Here is a 20,030-nt window from a genome sequence, read left to right as displayed (position 1 = left end):
AAAATACTCCAGGGCCTCTTGTCCCCTCTGAATAAAAGGTGAGTCAAGATGAGCCACATTTGCCCAAATGGTGTGGCTCAGTGGTTGAGCTCCGACCCATGAACCAGGAGGTCACCATTCAATTCCCGGCCAGACACATGCCTGGGTTGCAGGCTTGATCCCCCAGAAGCAGCTGATCAATGATTCTCATCATTGATGTTTCTCTCTCTCCCGCCTTCTCCCTTCCTTTGTCTGAAATCAATAAAAAACATTTAAAAAAAATAAAAGATGAGCCATTTACTAACTGCTGGAGGGTAATGATTGTGTATGTCTTATAAAATGTAAGTCAATGGGAGAAACCAAGATGGTGGCATAGGTAAACACCTAAACTGCTGCCTCCACAACAATTTCAAAACTATAACTAAAAGACAAAACGGACATCATCCAGAACCACAGGAAGGCTAGCTGAGTGGAAATTCTACAACTGGAAGGAAAGAGAAAAGCACACTGAGACGTACAGGAGCTGTGGAAGGCAGAGGTACGGAGGCGCACGCAAGGAGAGGGCTGGCAACTGAGTACGCAGCTGTCTTTCTCAATCGGGAGGGAGACAAAAGCTCCTGACAGCTCTGAACTCCAGTTCCGGGTGAGACTCTGGGGACCCAGACTAATACGGGGAGAAACTGGACTGTCTGGCAGTGGGCGAAACTTGAGGGCGGCTTTCAGAGGTGCTTGCAGTGAGAACTAGGGGCCTCTTAGGGCAGAGCTGACGGGAAGCCATCGCTGTTTGCTGTGCCCTGTGATCCTGCCCCACAAGGCCATAGCTGTTTGCTCTGCCATGAGATTCCGCCCCACCCAAGCTGAGTGCAGAGGCTTTTGCATATGAATGGCCTGGTCCTTTGAATTTTAAACTTACATACAGAGGAGTCAGTGAGATCCAAAACATCCAAAAGAAGGCCCAAGGCCCCACAGCAGCTTGCATTGCTTCACAGCTGGGCCTCATCTGGGCACCTCCAAAACACAAAGAAGAGGAATCTGCAGATCTCTCCGTAGCTCCTGCTGGGTGGCCTCAGGCAGAGGCTAAATTAGCACCTCCTTGGAGATCTAAGAGCCAGTGTACCCAGGAATCAGAGTGGGACCATCCAGATTACAACTCATCAGATCCATAAGGGACACACTCAGGGGGCAGACTCAGTGAGCACCAAAGCCCCACTGAAGCAAGTCTAATAAGGGTGTCTCCAGCACAGAAGTTCTCCCACAGTAGACACACCTGATCCTCACAGCCAATTGGCCTGGAGGTCAATTCCCCCCAGTGATACCAACAACAATCAAGGCTTAACTACAACAAGACTGTGCACACAGCCCACAAAGGGGTGCACCAAGAGTGTCCACCTCAGGTAACTGGGGAGTCTGAGCCACTGGGCCCTATAGGACACCTAGCACACAAAGCCACTCTTATCAACTCAGGGAAGCAGCCAAAATGTGGAGACTAAGAAACAGGTCACAAATGAAAGAAATGGAAGAAAGCAAATGACTGGATATAGAGTTCAAAACCATGGTTATAAGGTTTTTCAAGAATTTTCTAGAAAAGGCCGATAAATTTAGCGAGACCCTCGATATGAAAAAGGACAACTAGAAACTAAGCATACATTGACTGAAATAAAAAATAATATACAGAGATCCAACAGCAGACTAGAAGATCGCAAGAATCAAGTCAAAGATTTGAAATACAAAGAAGCAAAAAACACCCAACCGGAAAAGAAAAAAGAATCCAAAAATATGAAGATAGTGTAAGGAGCCTCTGGGACAACTTCAAGAGTACCAACATCCAAATTATGGGGTGCCAGAAGAATAGAGAGAGCAAGATACTAAAAACCTATTTGAAGAAATAATGACAGAAAACTTCCCCCACCTGGTGAAAGAAATAGACTTACAAGTCCAGGAAGTGCAGAGAACCCCAAACAAAAGGAATCCAAAGAGGACCACACCAAGACACATCATAATTAAAATGCCAAGAGCAAAAGACAAAGAGAGAATATTAAAGCAGCAAGAGAAAAACAGTTAGTTACCTACAAGGGAGCACCCATACGATTGTCAGCTGATTTCTCAACAGAAACTATGCAGGCCAGATGAGAGTGGCAAGAAATATTCAAAGTGATAAATAACAAGAACCTACAACTAAGATTACTCTACCCAGCAAAGCTATCATTCAGAATTGAAGGGCAGATAAAGAGCTTCACAGATAAGAAAAAGCTAAAGGAGTTCATCACCATCAAACCAGTATTATATGAAATGCTGAAAGGTATCCTTTAAGAAGAGGAAGAAGAAGAAAAAGGTAAGGATAAAAATTATGAACAAATACATATCTATCAACAAGTGAATCTAAAAATCTAGTGAATAAAAAATTTGATGAACAGAATAAACTGGTGAATATAATAGAATCAGGGGCATAGAAAGGTAGTGGTCTGACAATACTCAGGGGGAAAGGGGTGTGGGGGGTGCGGGAAGAGACTGGACAAAAATCGTACACCTATGGATGAGGACAGTGTGTGTGTGGGGTAAGGGCAGAGGGTGGGGTGGGAACCAGATGGAGGGGAGTATGGGGGGAAAAAAGAGGAACAATTGTAATAATCTGAACAATAAAGATTTATTATTTAAAAAAAAAAAGTAAGTCAATGACTATTTATAATCTCTTGTGCCAGAATAAGTCAAAGTATCAATGGGTGATTTTCCCCCCCTGATTTTATTGCTATACATAACTTAAGTCAGAAATTTTATTTCTAAGAATTTCTCCTAAGAGCATAACCCAAATATTGTGCAGTGTGGTGTGTGCAACAATACTGGATTAAATGAATTATATTATAGCCATACACTGGAACAATATGCTGCTATTAAAATGTCAATATTTATTGACATGAAAATATGGTCAAAATAAATTAAATGGAGAGGGCTTATATAGCCATATAAGCCTTATCAGTCCATATTTGTTAATAACAAAAATATATACATGCGCAAGCATACACAGCACACACACTACTACACATATGGAGGAGTATATGCCAAAGTCCACGACTTATACCAAAATGTTAATACAAAGAGTTATTAACTCTGGATGGTGAGTTTGCAAAATTCTTATTCTTTGAGTATTTTTTTATTTTTCTGCTATGAACACCTCGTACAGATACAATTAAAATATAAGTGAGAACCACTGACTTTAGGATCACCACATGATCTTCAGGAGGCAATATGTGTGCTTGGGGTGGGGTGGGAAGCAACACTTGCTTCCAAGAACTCTGTGTTGCCTCTCCTGACACTTTCCAAAGTGTATCCATACAAGTTCCACAGGTGTCACAGAGAAGGGCTCAGTGTCCAGGTTTTCAGAAATGGTCGATTAAGACATTAATTCATTGTTTACTATGCATCACATGGCACACACATTCATTGAGCCATAGAACCCTTTGCTCTACATTCTACATAGATTAGGACTTTTACTTAACATACTAGAGGCCCAATGCACGAAGATTTGTGCAAGAATGGGCCTTCCTTCCCCTGGCTGCTGGCAGGGCCTTTGCTCTGGCCGGAGCCACCTTTCCGCCTTCCCACACTGCCCAGAGGCCTGGAGCGGCTGGGGTGGTGCTGACCGCCTGCATCCTGCCCCACCCCCAGCCGCTCGGAGCCTGTGTATGCAAATTAACCCGCCACCTTTGTTGGGTTAATTTGCTTACTCACTCCTGATTGGCTGGTGGGCATCACAAAGATATGGTCAATTAGCATGTTACTCTTTTATTAGGTAGATTTTAGGAAATATCAATGTAAAACCCTAAAGAACAAGGACTATTTATACCACACATTTCCGCTGAGCTTCTGGCCTGTTTTCCTAGACTGATTAATCTCAAAACAGCCTCAGATTTATCACATCTTTGCAGTCTCAAGCTTTATAGTTTTAAATATAATTTGCATCTTGCTGCCAGTTCATTTAGAGCAGTGTTTTTCAAACTGTGGATTTCCATCTACTAGTGGGTTTAGAAATCAACTTGGTGGTCACAACGCACATTTTTAAAATATCAAGATAAAATTCAGAAGATAGTAAGAATAAGTAATGTTTTTGTAAAACTTTTGTGTCCACATATACTCACATGCCACACAATATGAAATACATTTATTATTGAGTTGCAATAAAAAAAAGTGAAATCCAATGAATTAAAGAGATTAATTTATTGGTAAATAGGTAAAATGAACACCTATTTCAAACACCCAAACCCTTTCCTTGTATATATTCGGTAAATTTAAATTAAAAAATTATCAAAGGAATATAGTCAGCTAGATCTCCAACTTAAAAACAAGTACCAAAAGTTTGTTTAAATACTGGTTCCTTAGAGTTTTTCTCGAAGAAACTACCATAAAGAATTTAGATTCTCAATTAGTTCACAAAAGCCAATTTAAACAATGTAGCTGCACTACAGTACTAATGTTACTACTTAAATTACTCTACCTTGTTTATTTATTGTATGAGTTCAATATATCTCCAAGGACACATCCTCCCCACACACACACCTTGGTCCCAGCACCAAGCAACTCAACATGCAGGCAAACATTACCATTGGGCGGGGCAAGCTGTGCTTCACAGTTCAGAGGAGGAAAAGACAGGAAGTCTAGCAGCCTAGGGAACTGAGGTAGAATATGGGGCCCTCCAGACATCTTCCACATGCCCCAAGTCTTTCCCCGCATCTGCATCCCAACTCTGGTACAAGGTCAAACATGAGAAAGACATTTGCTCATCAACAGTGGAGTTTTTTTCTATGTTAATCAATTTTTTTGAGATTGCCTAAGACCCTCAAACTGCTATAATAAAAAATATATATCATCTCACTGATTTTAATATTGATAATTTCACTATTGATGTTGATAAAATCATTAACTTATCACCTGACTGCTTTTATCATAAATGTTTAGATATAAAAATTCTGTTACCAACAAATTTCTCTGCATCAAGACAGACATGTCAGTGCCTAGAGAAGCAGGAGTATCTCAAATTAACTTCTGGAAGTCTGGGATATGTAGAATGCCATTCTCTAACTCTGCTCTGACCAATTTCGTTATGTCCTGGGAAACAGCTGCTCTATGAAGGTCCTCAGATGCTTAGAATGTAATACAAATACATTAACCCCCAGCCTCCGTCATATGGCAGAACACAGACTGCCATTCCCGACAGGATTTACCCACCCCACATGGAACAAACATTGACCAAGGTACTACATTCCCAGGTGAACTTACTAGCGCTAAGTGGGAGCCAGGTTTTCAGTATAATGCTACCCAATCTCTTTTCCGGCTGTGCCAGCTGCCCAATTCCCGTGCTCACTGGCTCCATTCCAACAGCCCCGAGGAAGGAACCGAAGCTGCAGGGATGGTTCTGTGCAGCCTGAGCTTGAGGGAGATGTGGCACAGCTGGCTCCTTCTTTAATCACCACCAAAGCACACGTCCTCTGGTCTGCCCATCAAGTAGGTGCAACAGTTTAATCCACATCACAAGCCCCAGGTCCCACACCTAGACGTTCATATGTCTCAGGGAAACTGGCTGCAATAGCGCGCCTCTGAGCAGCCGCCGGGCCCTCCAGGTGCAGACATGTTCATTCATAGCTCACACATGCCCACATTTTCTGGCTTTACCTCTTGCTTTTGTGTACCAGGATAAGTTTGGGAGTTTAGTAGGGAAACAGTTAGAAATCATTTCAGCATATACTTCTCAGGTTCTGCCAGGCAACCTTTTATTACATCGGAAAAGCAACACTAGGCACTAGATCTTGCAAAATATGTTTTGACCAATTCTAAACTTTCTGAAATTAAAAATGCATAACCACTGTAAAGTTTTTAATGAACAAAAAAGTTAAATACAAACTTTCATATGCAAAATAGATTATTGTAACCTCAGAGCCAAGTACTAAATTTTCTTCCACAAATTTCAGTAGGGGTGGAATGGGGGGGGGGGGATGTAAATCCTAATGAATACAAAACTTAATTTCAGCTTTCTATATAGAAAAAAAAAAAACTTTGAGGGAAAATAGCTTTAAGTTGAATAGACCCTTTTGAAATAAACAGCTCAGGCCAGCCCTTACAATTCTGAGGTTTATCCTCAACCAGATCTAGGGTGAAAATGAAGATTTAGGGTTTAGTTACTTCAAATCCAGTTTCAAGAGCAGCAGTCACCTCATTTCCAGAAAGGAAATCTCTCTAGATGACCATTACAGTCTTTAGAAGATGCCTAGGCAGCCAGAATTTCTTGGCCCCAGTCCCACTTTCCCGACACCTTGCCAGTGCCAGTGCTGGAGTCTGCCTTCCTCTGAAAGGCAATCAGAGCCCTACACCCCAGCGCTTCTCCTGGCACTTTCAAACCTAAAAAAAAAAAAAAAAAAAAAAAAAAAAGACCTCCAGCTTCAAGTTGGCAGCTACTGCTCCAAGGTCAGAGAAGTCAATTAACACTTCCTTCCTCTCACCCTCAATGCTTTCCCTCTACATCTTCAGCAGAGAATGGCAGCTTGATTAACATTCTTTTCAGAAATAAATAGTTCAAACAATTCAAAGTTAACTGTAAAAGAGCAGCAGAAAACAGCCACTGCCCATTATGTATGCAAATGAGTGAGTGAATGAATACACGTGAACAAACACAGAAAACAACATCTCATAGAATAAATCCTGCATTTTCCACATTCACAGGGGGGGAAAAAATCTTTTAAAAAAAGTATTAATTAGCGTTTGTTCCTATGTGGGTTGAATAGTCCAGGCTCTGAGCAGGCACAGTCTTACAAACAGGTCGCAAGCAGCCCTCCGCATACCAAGTCAGGACACTAGGGTGCAGGGCCTTCATGCATGTCTGACAGCTCAGTACCTGTGAGAGAACAGGCGATGCAGGGACTTTTAAACCCACAATGCATGAGGTATATGAAAACGTTCGTCCATGAAAGAACCACCAGCAGCTAAGGGACTGGGCAGGGCATTCTCACAGCAACTGCTGATGAAGGATTTCCCACACCATCTTTTTCCGGAAGAGAGGCATCTGGTGCTGCAAAGAATCCACCAACAACATATTCATTAATTCACTTGCACAGCATCAACATCTTTTAGGTGCAATCATGCAAATAAAGTTAAGATGCCATGTCCATTAGGTATGCCTTAACTTTTTTACATCCTGGTACAGACTTATGAAGCCATGAAAAAGGAGGTCTATGTTTATTATTATATGTATCATTAGTATTTTTACATGTTAAGGAAAATATGCAGAATTATATAGTAAAGTCCAACAACCTCATAACAAAAACATGTACCAAAAATGGGAATATCCAAGAAGTAGCACAATAGATCACTTTTTCTACTTATATCTTTTTCTCAAAACATTCTAAAATTAATATATTCTGCTCTCTCTATGAGAAAAACTTGAACTCTAAGTAAAGAAAAAACAAATTGGCAGATTTCTTTCTGCTCCAGCAAATGTTGTGCATTGCCAATACTGTTCAAATAGCAACTTCTCCCTTTCGAATCTCATGTCATTAGGCTCAGAACAAATAACCACTTGTTATTTAAAAGCATCAAAAAATGAGATTCTTTGCTTAATGTTATTCTGCTTTAACTGATAATCACTACATGGGGCAATTTTCAAAGCAGGAACATACAAGGTACATCCAAAATCATCTGAAACTCAACTAGTCCTCTTTTTTATGAAATCAAAGTTAAGCCCTAGAGGTATTCCTGGCGTCTCATTATAAATAGCTGGATATACCCCTTCAATAGTGATTTTCCCACCTGGAGGGACCTAAAAAGTCTTAAGTCATGGATTTGTACATTTCCCTTTTTTTTTTCTTTTTGGATTTGTACATTTTAAATAGCTCAAAACATGTAGTAAAAAACTGTACATTTATTCTTAATAAAACTGCTGAAGCTCATAAGAAGTGCCTTTCTTTCCGACTGGAACAGTATTAATTCCACATCAGAGCCCTGGTTCTTTCATGTTGCCCCAAAGCTTGGAATGGGGTTATCAGTCCTTCTAGTCAATAAGTACAGTTTGGTAGACAACATCTATCAAAATGAGTTGTGGTTAAGAAAAATATATATTTTTAAATACATTTTTATTGATTTCAGGGAGAGGGAGGAAGAGATGGAAACATCAATGATGAGAGAAAATCATTGACTGGCTGCCTCCTGCATGCCCCCTACTGGGGATAGGGCCTGCAACCCAGGCATGTACCCTTGACCGAATCGAACCCGGGACCTTTCAGTCCACAGGCTGACGCTCTATCCACTGAGCAAAACCGGCCAGGGCAAGAAAAATATTTTTAAAGGGGGGTTTTCTTCAGTTGTAAAAAGGTTGAAAATCCACTATTACAAATTCTCAAGTTTCCAACATATTTTAATTTTCACTCAAATACAGAGCTTGGGCAACCAATAATAACTAGAATAGAAGGGAAAAGCAGAATTCATAATTACAGCTTAGACCTGTGGCTTACAAGGCCTGGTTTCCCCTCGCAGTTACCTATTCTCACCTGCCTCCTTCAGCTAAAAATATCAGTCATATTCAGAAACCGGTGAACACTGGAGGTGAAAGACAGCATACTGACCCCATGATCATGAAGACTAGGAAAAACTGAGAGCAGATGCAGTAACAAACCCTCATATTAGCAAGAGTAGGGCTACAGCCAAGTTTACAGCAGTGACAGCAGCACAGCTACCATTATTAAGATCTTAATGTGCACCAGGCGCTGCTAACGCGATCTAAGTTTATCTTGTTTAGTAACAAGTGGATGGGGAAGAGTCTTCACTCACCTGAGTAAATGTGATAGGTTTGTCCCTAGACATATAATCTGCATATTTACAAGTAAACATTCCACAATCACTCCCATTCAACTGTTGAGGAATCTCCTAAAATTACAAAAAAAGGAAGGGAAGAAGAGGTAAAATTTCATCAAATACAAACTCCTTTGACTTTTTCTAAATAGTACTGTGGATAAACATTATAAAGGTAAATATTAAACGTATACAAAACAGACACATACACACACAAATTAGTCTTTACGTGGCATTAAAATCCTAACCATGACATGGAGTTTGTGACCCCATAGAAAATGTTTTTCAGAAGGAAACAGAAAAGGAAAGAGAGAGTTCCATCTCTCAGCTTTCATATGAAGAAACTAAATTGAAAGAAGAAATCCTAGTCAGAATTATTTCAGAAATTTATAAATTCTGAAAAGGGCTAAGTGTGGCTCAATCAGGAATATGTCTACAAGACAACTAACCTACTTCAATATTGTAAGAGTTAAGCTTCTCCTCCCTAGAGGAGAATAAGATGATCGCTCTGGACCCCCACAGCTGCAAGCAGGGGAGGATTAAAAAAAGCTCTCCCCTGCTTGTAGGCTCTAACCAATTAGGAAACCTTGCCTTGCTGCTCAGTTCTGTGCCTAGGCAAAAGGGTATCATAACCCCAAGTGAGGTAATAAACTCACACATTCCCCAGCCTCGTTGCACTAATCTGGGCCAGCCCCTCACACACTTTGGCTCTGTAATAATGAGCACAAGGTAATAAGAGCATAAGAGAGTCTGATTCCACTGCTGGAAAACATTCTATATGAAAACAGCTCAATTTTTAGTCAAGGAAATACAGGAAAAATTGTTTAAACATGCACACCACACATACATATGGTAGGTACTTCTCACTTTTCTCTCAAGCCCAGCATCTCTTACAGACTGGTAAGAACTATAGTTGCCAATCCTATATAATAAAAGGCCAATATACAAATCTACCGAATGGCGGAACGCCTGGTCGCTATGATACGCACTGACTACCAGGAGGCAGACGCTTAACGCAGGAGCTGCCCCCTGGTAGTCAGTGTGCTCCTACAGGGGGAGCACCGCTCAGCCAGAAGCCGGGCTCATGGCTGGGTGAGTGCAGAGCCTCTCTCGCCTCTGTGGCAGTGCTAAGGATGTCTGACTGCTGGCTTAGGCCCGCTCCCCTGGATGTCAGTTGGACATCCCCCAAGGGCTCCTGGACTGTGAGAGGGCACAGGCAGAGCTGAGGAACCCCTGCCCCCTCTTCCCCCAGTGTGCGAATTTCATGCACCTGGTCTCTAGTATACAAATAAAGAGAACTTGTTTTCTTTGTTACATTTCCCAGAACACAGTCTTCATCCTAACAGACTTCTTGTATCTGTGCTCTCCTCAGGAAAATTTAAAGCTTTCCTTTCTAATTATTCAACTTAGAAACGAAAATGGTTTTGGCCAGGTAGACACAGGCTAGGGCTAAAACTGAATTAATGTACTTTACTTTAAAAAGAAGCCATTAGGACTCAAAGATGTATACCTTTTTCAACCCTGAATGAGATTCAAATCTGGCAAGACCCAAACACATTCACAAAGAGCATACATGGGACCCTCCCTGAGAACTAAATATACAAAATGTCCAGATAAGTTTTGAACAAGAACTTCAAATTTTCATTAGGGCCTACCATGAAAAGTAGCTGACCTGAATTTACTGAGGTTTTTCTTTTTCCTTCAATTTTTTGAGAGACATATGAGCATGTACCTAACATTTATAATTTAAGCAAGAAGATAAAGGCTAAGCAGCAAACATCTTGGTTAAAAAGATTAAGAAGTAGATCATTCTTAAGATGTACATACACTTCAGGAGAATGCATGCCTAAGGGTGAGTGTGAGGGGAAGGAGGGAGGAGGTCAAGCATAAGTAATATGCCTCTGACAGTAAGTGCAACAAAATATTTGAAATACAGATGCTCAGTACTTACATGTGGCTTCAGGCTATAGTGCGTCCACTCTAAAAGATTCAGATCAACATTTCTTTTGGTCTTACTTTCATCCTGCAAATACTGACTAAAAAACAATAAGAAACAATGTATGACGAACCCCTTAAAGACAACATTATAATTACAAAGGACTTTGTGATATTTAACAGATATGCCATTCTCAATCCCATCTCCATTAGCTTTTGGTCTTAAATTTTAATTTTGGGGTTCTTTTCTGCTTACAAAAATTGTACATGCTTAATTTCTAAAAGTTAAAACATATAAATGTAAAATGCAAAAGACCCCATAATAACCACTTCAGAATTATTATTAACTAGAGGCCCAGTGCATGAAATTCATGCACTTGGGAGGGGTTCCCTCAGCCTGGCCTGCGTCCTCTCACAGTCCGGGAGCCCTGGGGGGACATCCTTAGCATTGCCACAGAGGTGGGAGAGGCTCCCACCACTGCCGCTGTGCTCGCCAGCCATGAGCCTGGCTTCTGGCTGAGCGGCGCTCACCCTGTGGGAACACACTGACCACCTGGGGGCAGCTCCTGTGTTGAGCGTCTGCCCCCTGGTGGTCAGCGTGCATCATAGTGACCGGTCATTCCACCATTCAGTCATTTGCATATTAGCCTTTTATTATGTAGGATAGTTTGCTGTGGCTGGCTGGTGTGGCTCAGTGGTTGAGCATCCACCCATGCATGAAGAGGTCATGGGTTTCGATTCCTGGTTAAGGTACAAGTCCAGGTTGTGGACTCAATCCCCACTGAGGGGTGTGTAGGAGGCATCCAATCAATGTTGATGTTTCTCTCTTTCCCTCTCCCTTCCTCTCTCTAAAAGCAATAAAAACTTTTTTTAAAAAATTGTTCAAGTCCTGGCTAGTGTTGCTAAATGGTTACAGCATCGGCCTGCACACCAAAGGGTCATGTACTGAGTTTGCTCCCCGCGGTGCAGGAGGCAACCAGTCGGATGTCTCATCAATGTTTCTCTCTCTCCCCCCCTCCCCCACCCTCCCTTATACTTTTCTCTGAAAAGCAATGGAAAACATATCCTCATGTGAGGGTTAACAAAAAGTGTGCTAAGTTTGCTGTGTATTCCTCTACTCCACCCCATACACACAATTCAAAATCATACATTTTGGTCCCAGTCTGGTGGCTCAGTTGGTTAAAACGTTTGTCCTACACACCAAAAGGGTTTCAGGTTTGATCCCCGGTTGGGGCGCATCCGGGAAGCTACCCATCGATGTTTCTATCTTATACTGTTTCTCTCTATTTCTCTCTCCCCCCATCCCTACGTTTCTCTTTCCTCTCTCTCTCAAATCAAAAACAACATATATTTTATTCTATTAAAAAATGGACTTCATTTTACAACCTTTTTTCTCACTTAAAGACAGAACAACTGGCTTGAACTTTTAAAAAAAGATACAAAGCCAATCTTGCCGAAACCGGTTTGGCTCAGTGGATAGAGCGTCGGCCTTCGGACTCAAGGGTCCCAGGTTCGATTCCGGTCAAGGGCATGTACCTTGGTTGCGGGCACATCCCCAGTAGGGGGTGTGCAAGAGGCAGCTGATCGATGTTTCTCTCTCATCGATGTTTCTAACTCTCTATCCCTCTCTCTTCCTCTCTGTAAAAAATCAATAAAAATATATTAAAAAAAAAAAGATACAAAGCCAATCTCAATGAAAAAAAAAAAGGCACGAAGACTATTCTAAATTAAAGGCGACTAAAGACATAAAATACATGCGTGAACCCTGACTGGTTTCCTGGATAAGGAAACAACATTAGAATATGGACCACATACTACATTAAAAAATACGTTTTTATTGATTTTAGAGAGGAAGGGAGAGTGAGAGAGAAACACCAATGATGAGAATCATTGATCAGCTGCCTCCTGCATGGCCCCGCACTGGGGATCGAGCCTGAAACCCGGGCATGTGCCCTGACAGGGAATCGAACTGTGACCTCCTGGTTCACAGGTCGATGTTCAACCACTGAGTCACACTGGCCGGGCATCATTCAAAATAATGTATCAATCCCAAATAAATCTAATTCAAATCCCAGGATTTTAATAAGATATATTTTACATTATAACACAAGACAAACTTGCTTTCAATGATGATACTAAACAAGACTTCTCAGTTAAGATCAGATATTAGGTTATTTTTAAACAAAAGGGTGGGTTCAAGTTAAGTCCTGAACAACTGGGAAGATAACCTTGACTACACATTAGACTACAGGATTAGATTGAAGACAGATCACCTAACAAGGGCATAGTGAGGTTACAGTGAAGTTTTTTAGCCTTTACTTACAGGAGAATCTCACAGATCCTGTTGCCCTTCTGTCCCATAGAATCCAGATATTTAAGACACCTTTTTCTTATGTCTATCACCTATAATGGAAAAATGCAACACACAGAAACAATCATAACAGGAGTGAGAATTTTATTTCTAAAAAAGAAAAGCATCTTTTAAAAAAGTCAATACATGTACCAACATGAATGGATTTCTAAGACACATCTACACTAATAAAAGAGAAAAATGCAAATTGACTGTACCTTTGCAATGCCCACCAGCCAATCAGGAGTGTGCAAATTAACCCAACAAAGATGGTGGGTTAATTTGCATATGCAGGCACCAAGTGGCAGGGGGGGCACGCTTGCATCGTCGCCATGGCAACGACGCAGGCCTTCCGCACTGTCCCAGGTGCTCAGGGCCTCTGGGCACCGTGGGAAGGCAGGGCCGGAGCAGAAAGGCGGTGCCAGCAACCAGGGAAAGGAAGGCCCATTCTTGCACGAATCTTCGTGCATTGGGCTTCTAGTTTTTAATAAACATCACAGATGAGATGAGCTTCATTTCTATAAAACTATACTCTTCTATTCCTACAGAAAGGCTTAGAAACTCAACCCCCAAAACACTAGTGGTCCTCTCAGAGTAATGAGATTTCTTTTTTTCTTTTTTCTTTATACCTTTACTTTTCTACAACTAACCTGTACCATCTTGTAAACAAAACTAATAAATGACCCATGTGTACTAAAACTCTTTCCTATTAAAAATGAAAGCTACTCAGCAACTCAGCGAAAGCAACTCTCTTCTATCTTTCTAAGATGTTCGACTCAAGAACCAAGAAGGGACTTTGCAGAGTGTGCCTTTAACATATAGTATAAACTTTCACTGGACAGAAAAGGGCAGCCTTCATTATTTAAGAAAATGGTCATTATCCAAACTCCCAACAATAAACCCTCTCGACTCACCACCAGGCTCCAATGTACCTTCCGATGAATAGGCACCAGAATTAGTTCCTGTTCAAAGAGATTGACCCCTTTGGTCCATCTTTTCACTGCTTGGTAACCCCCAGACTTTAATTTGGGATAGAAGAAAGTACTGAATGCATGAAGTAATGGATAGCCTTGTTTTTTATTTCTTTCCATGAGAAGATTCATGTAAAAATTAATGACCTGTAATACCAAGAGAGTAAACATTGGAACACAGCAAGTACATTATCAAGACTAAGTTTCTAACCTAACTAAATTCACATTCATTAGACGGTAAGAAGTCTAGTGAAGGGAAGGTACCAGAGAAGGGGATAAAAGAACTCTCTATGGCAGAAGATGAAATATAAAAATAATCAGTACAAAATGGGAGGAACTAAGAAGGAATGAAATTATATTTTTGAGACATATTAGTAAGAGAGTCAAGAGAAGGAACTTAAGGAGGAAGTCTGCAATAATGAAAAGGTGTATGTAACTGTATCACAAAAAATATGCTGAAATATTAATTCGAAGTAAATTCTGCTATATATAAATTACACCTCAATTTTAAAATATTAATTCAAAGAAAATATACATTAATATTTTATTAATTTTTAGTGGTGGCATTTCTTTTCATTTTTCCTGTATTTTCTAAATTTAACATGTAATAAACATGTTAAACTTATCATGTGAAATAAAACATACTAGTATTACAAGAATTTGTTTATATATAGTCAGTAGTCAGGGGAAGGTGGGCAGGAAGGAAGGCAAAGAAAGAAAATGTAGGCCCTAACCGGTTTGGCTCAGTGGATAGAGTGTCAGCCTGCGGACTGAAAGGTCCCAGGTTCGATTCCGGTCAAGGGCATGTACCTTGGTTGCGGGCACATCCCCAGTAAGGGGTGTGCAGGAGGCAGCTGGTCGATGTTTCTCTCTCATCGATGTTTCTAACTCTCTATCCCTCTCCCTTCCTCTCTGTAAAAAATCAATAAAATATATTAAAAGAAAGAAAGAAAATGTAGGGACTGAGCAGTTGGGTAAAGGACCAACTGGAAAATTGCCAAGAACTAAAAGCTAGCTTTAGCTAAATATGTAAGGACACAAGATGACAATTAGGTGAATTTTTGCAGTTATCACTCAAATGAAATAAAGAAAAAGACATATAGTGTACATATAGTGATCAATATATCCCTTTATTTTAAAACAGCTCCTATAAAAATTCATCTAAAATAAAATATCACTCGCTGCTTTCTTCCAGTCATCAGCTGCACCCAGGTTTATAAAAACATTATTGAAGACTAGTGAATGAAGTGGTGATGAAATGAAGCACAGATGCAGAACAGGAAAATAATGCCAATTAAAGGTAGCAAATAATCAGAATTAACCATCTCTCTAAAGTCCAGGATGCTTTTGTTTTAGATAAAACTGAAAGTTGCTTTACCAACCCCTTATAATTGGGTAGATACCACTTTGGTTATGGATAGTAACTGGTCAAGCATAACTTACTTCATCATTGGGAGACAACTTACTTCATCATTGAGCCAGTGAAAGTTCCTCAGGGTCTGGATATCCCCTCGAGTGATGCGCAATTTGAAAGCACTACTTAGGATCTCATCCTGTGGGCCATGGCCTAGGGCGTTACTGATTTCCTTTTCCATGTCCTGAATTAGAAAGTCCAGTGGTTGCTATTTTAATATAAAGCCACTATCAGATACTGAAAAATATGAGACTGAAAAAGCCAATTTCACCTCTGTAACACCTGACCCTTGAGAAAATATACCCTCAAGGACCTACTAAATCCTACCTAATAAAAGGGTAATATGTAAATTACCATCACTCCGCTACGCCCACGATTGGGCCAGCAGGAGGCGCAGGGGGCAGGACTCGGGGTGGCCGGGGTAGCCGATTGGGCCAGCGGGACACTGAGCTCGCGTTGCCAGCGGCGGCGCGAGCTCAGCATCTGCGCCATGGCTGTGCTGCGGAACAGAAGGGGCCTCTGGGGCAGCGAGCTCACGTCCCGCCGCGGACCATCAAAAGCGGGGGAGCTGGGTGCCTGTCTGCTCTGGCACCTGGCCTTTCGGAAGCCTCCGCCGAGCCGGAGGCTTCTGAAAGGCCTGGCGCACCAGCGGACAGGCACCCAGCTTCCCCGCGAAAGCATGTAGGGGACCCTACACGTGCATGATTCAATCATGCACTGGGCCTCTAGTTAACGTATAAAAAGATTTAAATTTAGACTACAAAAGTCTTACTAATGGTTATAAAAAATGCTAGTTGAATTATTAGCTTCTGAAAATAATTTGTTAATATTATTTACATTTAAGGTATAGTCTCAAGTATCCCACTGCCATTTATTGAGCACTATGGGCCAAACATGGTACCAGATGCTTGAAGCACATCATTGATCCCTGCTTGTGGGGAAAATACATTTTATAGAAAAGGCAACGCTCATAGGTTACGTACTCGAACTCATGGATTATTAACAGGCAGAGCCACAATTTGAACCCAGGAGTTTCTAACTTACTAGCCTTTGCTCCTTTCACAATACTTTATTAAGAGTATCTTCATACTTTATTGCCCTCCTAAACTTTTATTTAACTGCATCAAAGTAATAAAATTAGGACACCTAGGAGATCACACTATTCATCTTGGATATGAGGAGAGTAAGCAAACAGGCAGAAACTGGGAAACTAGGCAGCAGTCTAACCCTGAGTCCTTAGTGAACAGATGGCTTCATCTAAAGGATTATGCAGATAAATACATATTTAAGCTACAAGACCGAATCTATAAACCCAACAGAAATTATTTCACACCAATATTGTTCATATTGCTTGCCCCTACTGTACACAATTTTATAATTTTATGGCTCTCTCTCCACCTGCATGCCCAATATATAGTAAGTGCTCAAGAGGTAAACTGAATAGGACTGACTACCACCTACTAAGAGACAATGAAGAAGGAGCCAATAAAGAGTAATAATATCTCTAAACTGAACTTAAAAGTTTAAGGAAGACCTAGACTTTAAAGTTTGTACCTTTAACAAATTGAGGATTGAGTTTTAAAAATAAAAGTGGGGGCGGGGGGGAAGGAACCAAGACATGAGCTCACCTTTAAAATTTTTAACTACCTTCATTTCCTTGTTTTCTATAAGTTTTTACTATTTTCAAATGCAATAATCAACAAAAGAATTTTAGTAAACCATAGTCACTTAAAACTGCAACGAATTCATTCCTCATGCCAAACCCACTCTTACGTAACCCAAAATATTTTACGTTAGAAAGACTATACAAAGAATCCATTATATTCCAAGATATGTAACAATTATGTCTACCCACATTTGTTAAACACTAATATGATCCCTTAGGCCACCTTCACAGATCACTAATGATCCACGTAGCCAGTGACTGAATAGCCTGTAAGCCGGATTTCTTTCATAAATGTATTCATAACCTGGAGAAACTCTTCAAAACAGTCACTCAAGTCTTGAATAACTTGAGTTATTCAAAAACATGTCTCTTATTCTGAGCAACACATGAAACAATACCTCTGTAAGTTCAAGAAGATCATCCGTTCTTTTATCTCTCTCTTTGCCTGAGCAACTTTTTTCTTTTGTGTCAAGTGTTGACATTTTCCTCCTGAATAAGCCATTGCTCCCACTGCCCAGGCGGAGTCGGGCTGACACTTCTTCGGACAGGTCAGGTTCCAGCTGGTGTCTCCTCCTCTGATTAAAAAAGTTTCTATATTCTATTGACTTGTTTAATACTTGTATATATAAGCATACATAACACATGAAATATAAAACAGTGATATTATCTTGAAGGAATAGAGAATTAACAAATCATCACATGAGTAGCTTTAGTATATCTGTTCCTGCAAGAGGGACCAAACCATGTTCAAGATGTAAGGCTCACAGGACACCTCAATTACAAAACCATGAAACAGAACACTCATCATTTTCCCTGAAGGTGAACAAGAAAAGCATTTTTCAGTTCTCTTATCCGAATTAAAAATAATTTAGTTAAAAAATATATTTGAAAGTATTAAAACAGCAAAATATACAACCCATAATCCCATCACTCAGAATAAACCACTGCTATCCTTATATTAAGTAAACTTGTTCTAAAAATTATAAATTATAAAAAAATGTGCAAAACATTAATGTATCACTTAATTTTTACAAAATCAACACCAATGTAACCACCATTCAGGTCAACAAGTAGCATTCTGCCAGCATCCTAGAAACTCTGATAAGACCCTTCCTTATCATGACCCTATGTAACGCTTAATACTGAATTTAATCTGTATTCAAACCATTTTTAAAATTTGGAAATTTATTTAGAAATAGAGTTTTGGACTAGAACCACATTCTCAACACACCTAGCCAGTACTCTTCACTCTAGCTAACTGCCGGGCATACCAGTCCTGGGAAACCGTAGCTGCTGACTACTGGTCGCAGACAGCAAAGCCTTCAAGTTCAGCAGGCAGAGAAGCAGGATGTGGTCTTCAAATTATTACCACCACCACCCCCTCCATCCTCTCTCAGGCTTTCTGCATAGTTTTTGTTCCACAGATGGTAAATGATAATTACACACAAAGGGATTCACTCTGAATCACCAGAAATGGAGAAATCAGAGAAGGTAATGTTCTAAGATTTATGACTTAAGACCATGGCTTAAAACTGTAACTTAGGCCCCACCGATGTGGCTCAGTGGTTGAGTATTGACCTATGAACTAGGTCACGGTTTGATTCCCAGTCAGGGCATATGCCTGGGTTGCGGGCTTGATCCCCAGTAGGGGGCATGTAAGAGGCAGCCAATCAATGATTCTCTCTCATCATTGATGTTTCTATCTCTCTCTTCCTCTCTGAAATAAAACACACACACACACACACACACACATATATTTTTTTTTAAAGAGTATGATTTAGCCCCTACACTTTGGTATTTGTATATATCTAAGATGTGAAATAATCTAAAACTTCAAGTTTGCATTTAATTTAGGAACGTATTTCTTTTGGATATGGAATGTTTACCAATATTATTAAAATTACTAGAAATTCTCGTGCACTCAGCAGGGGGTCCCTCAGCCCGGCCTGCGCCCTCTCAAATTCCAGGAGCCCTCGGGGGATTTCTGACTGCTGAGGAGGTGGGAGAGGCTCCTGCCACCGCGGCTGTACTGCCAGCGTGAGCCAGGCTTCTGGCTGAGTGGTGCTCCCCCTGTGGGAGTGCACTGACCACCAGGGGCAGCTCCTGCATTGAGCGTCTGCCCCCTGGTGGTCAGTGCACGTCATAGCAACCGGTCATTCTGCTGTTCGGTCTATTTGCATATTAGCCTTTTATTATATAGGATTGGTATTGCTATGGAGATCACTGGAACACATTATTCTGATACTTATATAGAAAAAATCTAATTAAGCATGAGATTGATACTATTTTCAAGTAAATCTAAAATCTTGACTCTGAAAATAAAGTCCTGAGCATATATCTTTCCAAGAGATGTATGGTTTTTAAAAATTCTCTAAAAGAAGCCAGGCAACACACATAAGGGCTGAGATGGAGGCAAATTAGTCTCTCTTACAAACAAGATGGCTATCACACAGAAATAAAATTCCAGCAACTCAGAAGGAAGCTATCTTCCTTGAAGTTGTATATCTTCAATGTCTGTTAATTTATCCAAGAAAACAACAGTTAGAAATCAAGTGAACATATATCATTTTTCTTTTTTTCATGTGCACCAAAATATTAATAGTAAGTCAGGTGAAAGAGAAAAAATATATATATTTTAACTAGGGTTGCTACTTACACCTTCATTTTCAAGTCTAATTCCAACTGTCTTTTCTATATCTGAAATTCTCCCCTTTGAACACCTGAGGGAAAAAATATAGAGATTACAGACTGGATTATTTTAATCAGGTACATATAAGACTAGTTTTAGAAATAAGACAGAATCATTTACAAACAAAAATTGCCTTGAACTATCATCCAAATCCTAAAGCACGTAGAATTGCCTTCACTGGTCACATACCAGAGATG

At 40.4% G+C, this 20,030-nt stretch overlaps 1 protein-coding gene across 5 annotated transcripts in view; it reads right to left on the bottom strand.

The window, feature by feature from the left end:
• Positions 1-2,582: 2,582 nt before the first annotated feature.
• Positions 2,583-20,030, bottom strand: part of SENP2 (SUMO specific peptidase 2) — a 46,018-nt gene continuing 28,570 nt past the window's right edge. Inside the window, exons 8-15 of one of the 5 annotated variants that reach the window (XM_079764554.1) lie at positions 19,801-19,864; positions 17,543-17,719; positions 15,531-15,686; positions 14,008-14,211; positions 13,067-13,146; positions 10,760-10,844; positions 8,788-8,883; positions 2,583-7,033 (exon numbers count right to left, since the gene is read on the bottom strand). In XM_079764554.1, coding sequence (XP_079620680.1) covers positions 6,971-7,033; positions 8,788-8,883; positions 10,760-10,844; positions 13,067-13,146; positions 14,008-14,211; positions 15,531-15,686; positions 17,543-17,719; positions 19,801-19,864 — 925 coding nt within the window. In that variant the 3' untranslated portion in view covers positions 2,583-6,970. The remainder of the gene's footprint in view (positions 7,034-8,787; positions 8,884-10,759; positions 10,845-13,066; positions 13,147-14,007; positions 14,212-15,530; positions 15,687-17,542; positions 17,720-19,800; positions 19,865-20,030) is intronic. The other 4 variants (XM_079764553.1, XM_079764552.1, XM_079764551.1 and 1 more) reach the window with 4 other exon arrangements.

Source organism: Cnephaeus nilssonii, assembly GCF_951640355.1.
Source record: "Cnephaeus nilssonii genome assembly, chromosome: 3".
Lineage (NCBI taxonomy): Eukaryota > Metazoa > Chordata > Mammalia > Chiroptera > Vespertilionidae > Cnephaeus > Cnephaeus nilssonii.
The sequence above is the reverse complement of the archived record's forward strand: the minus strand, read 5'-3'. Positions and strand labels throughout refer to the sequence as shown.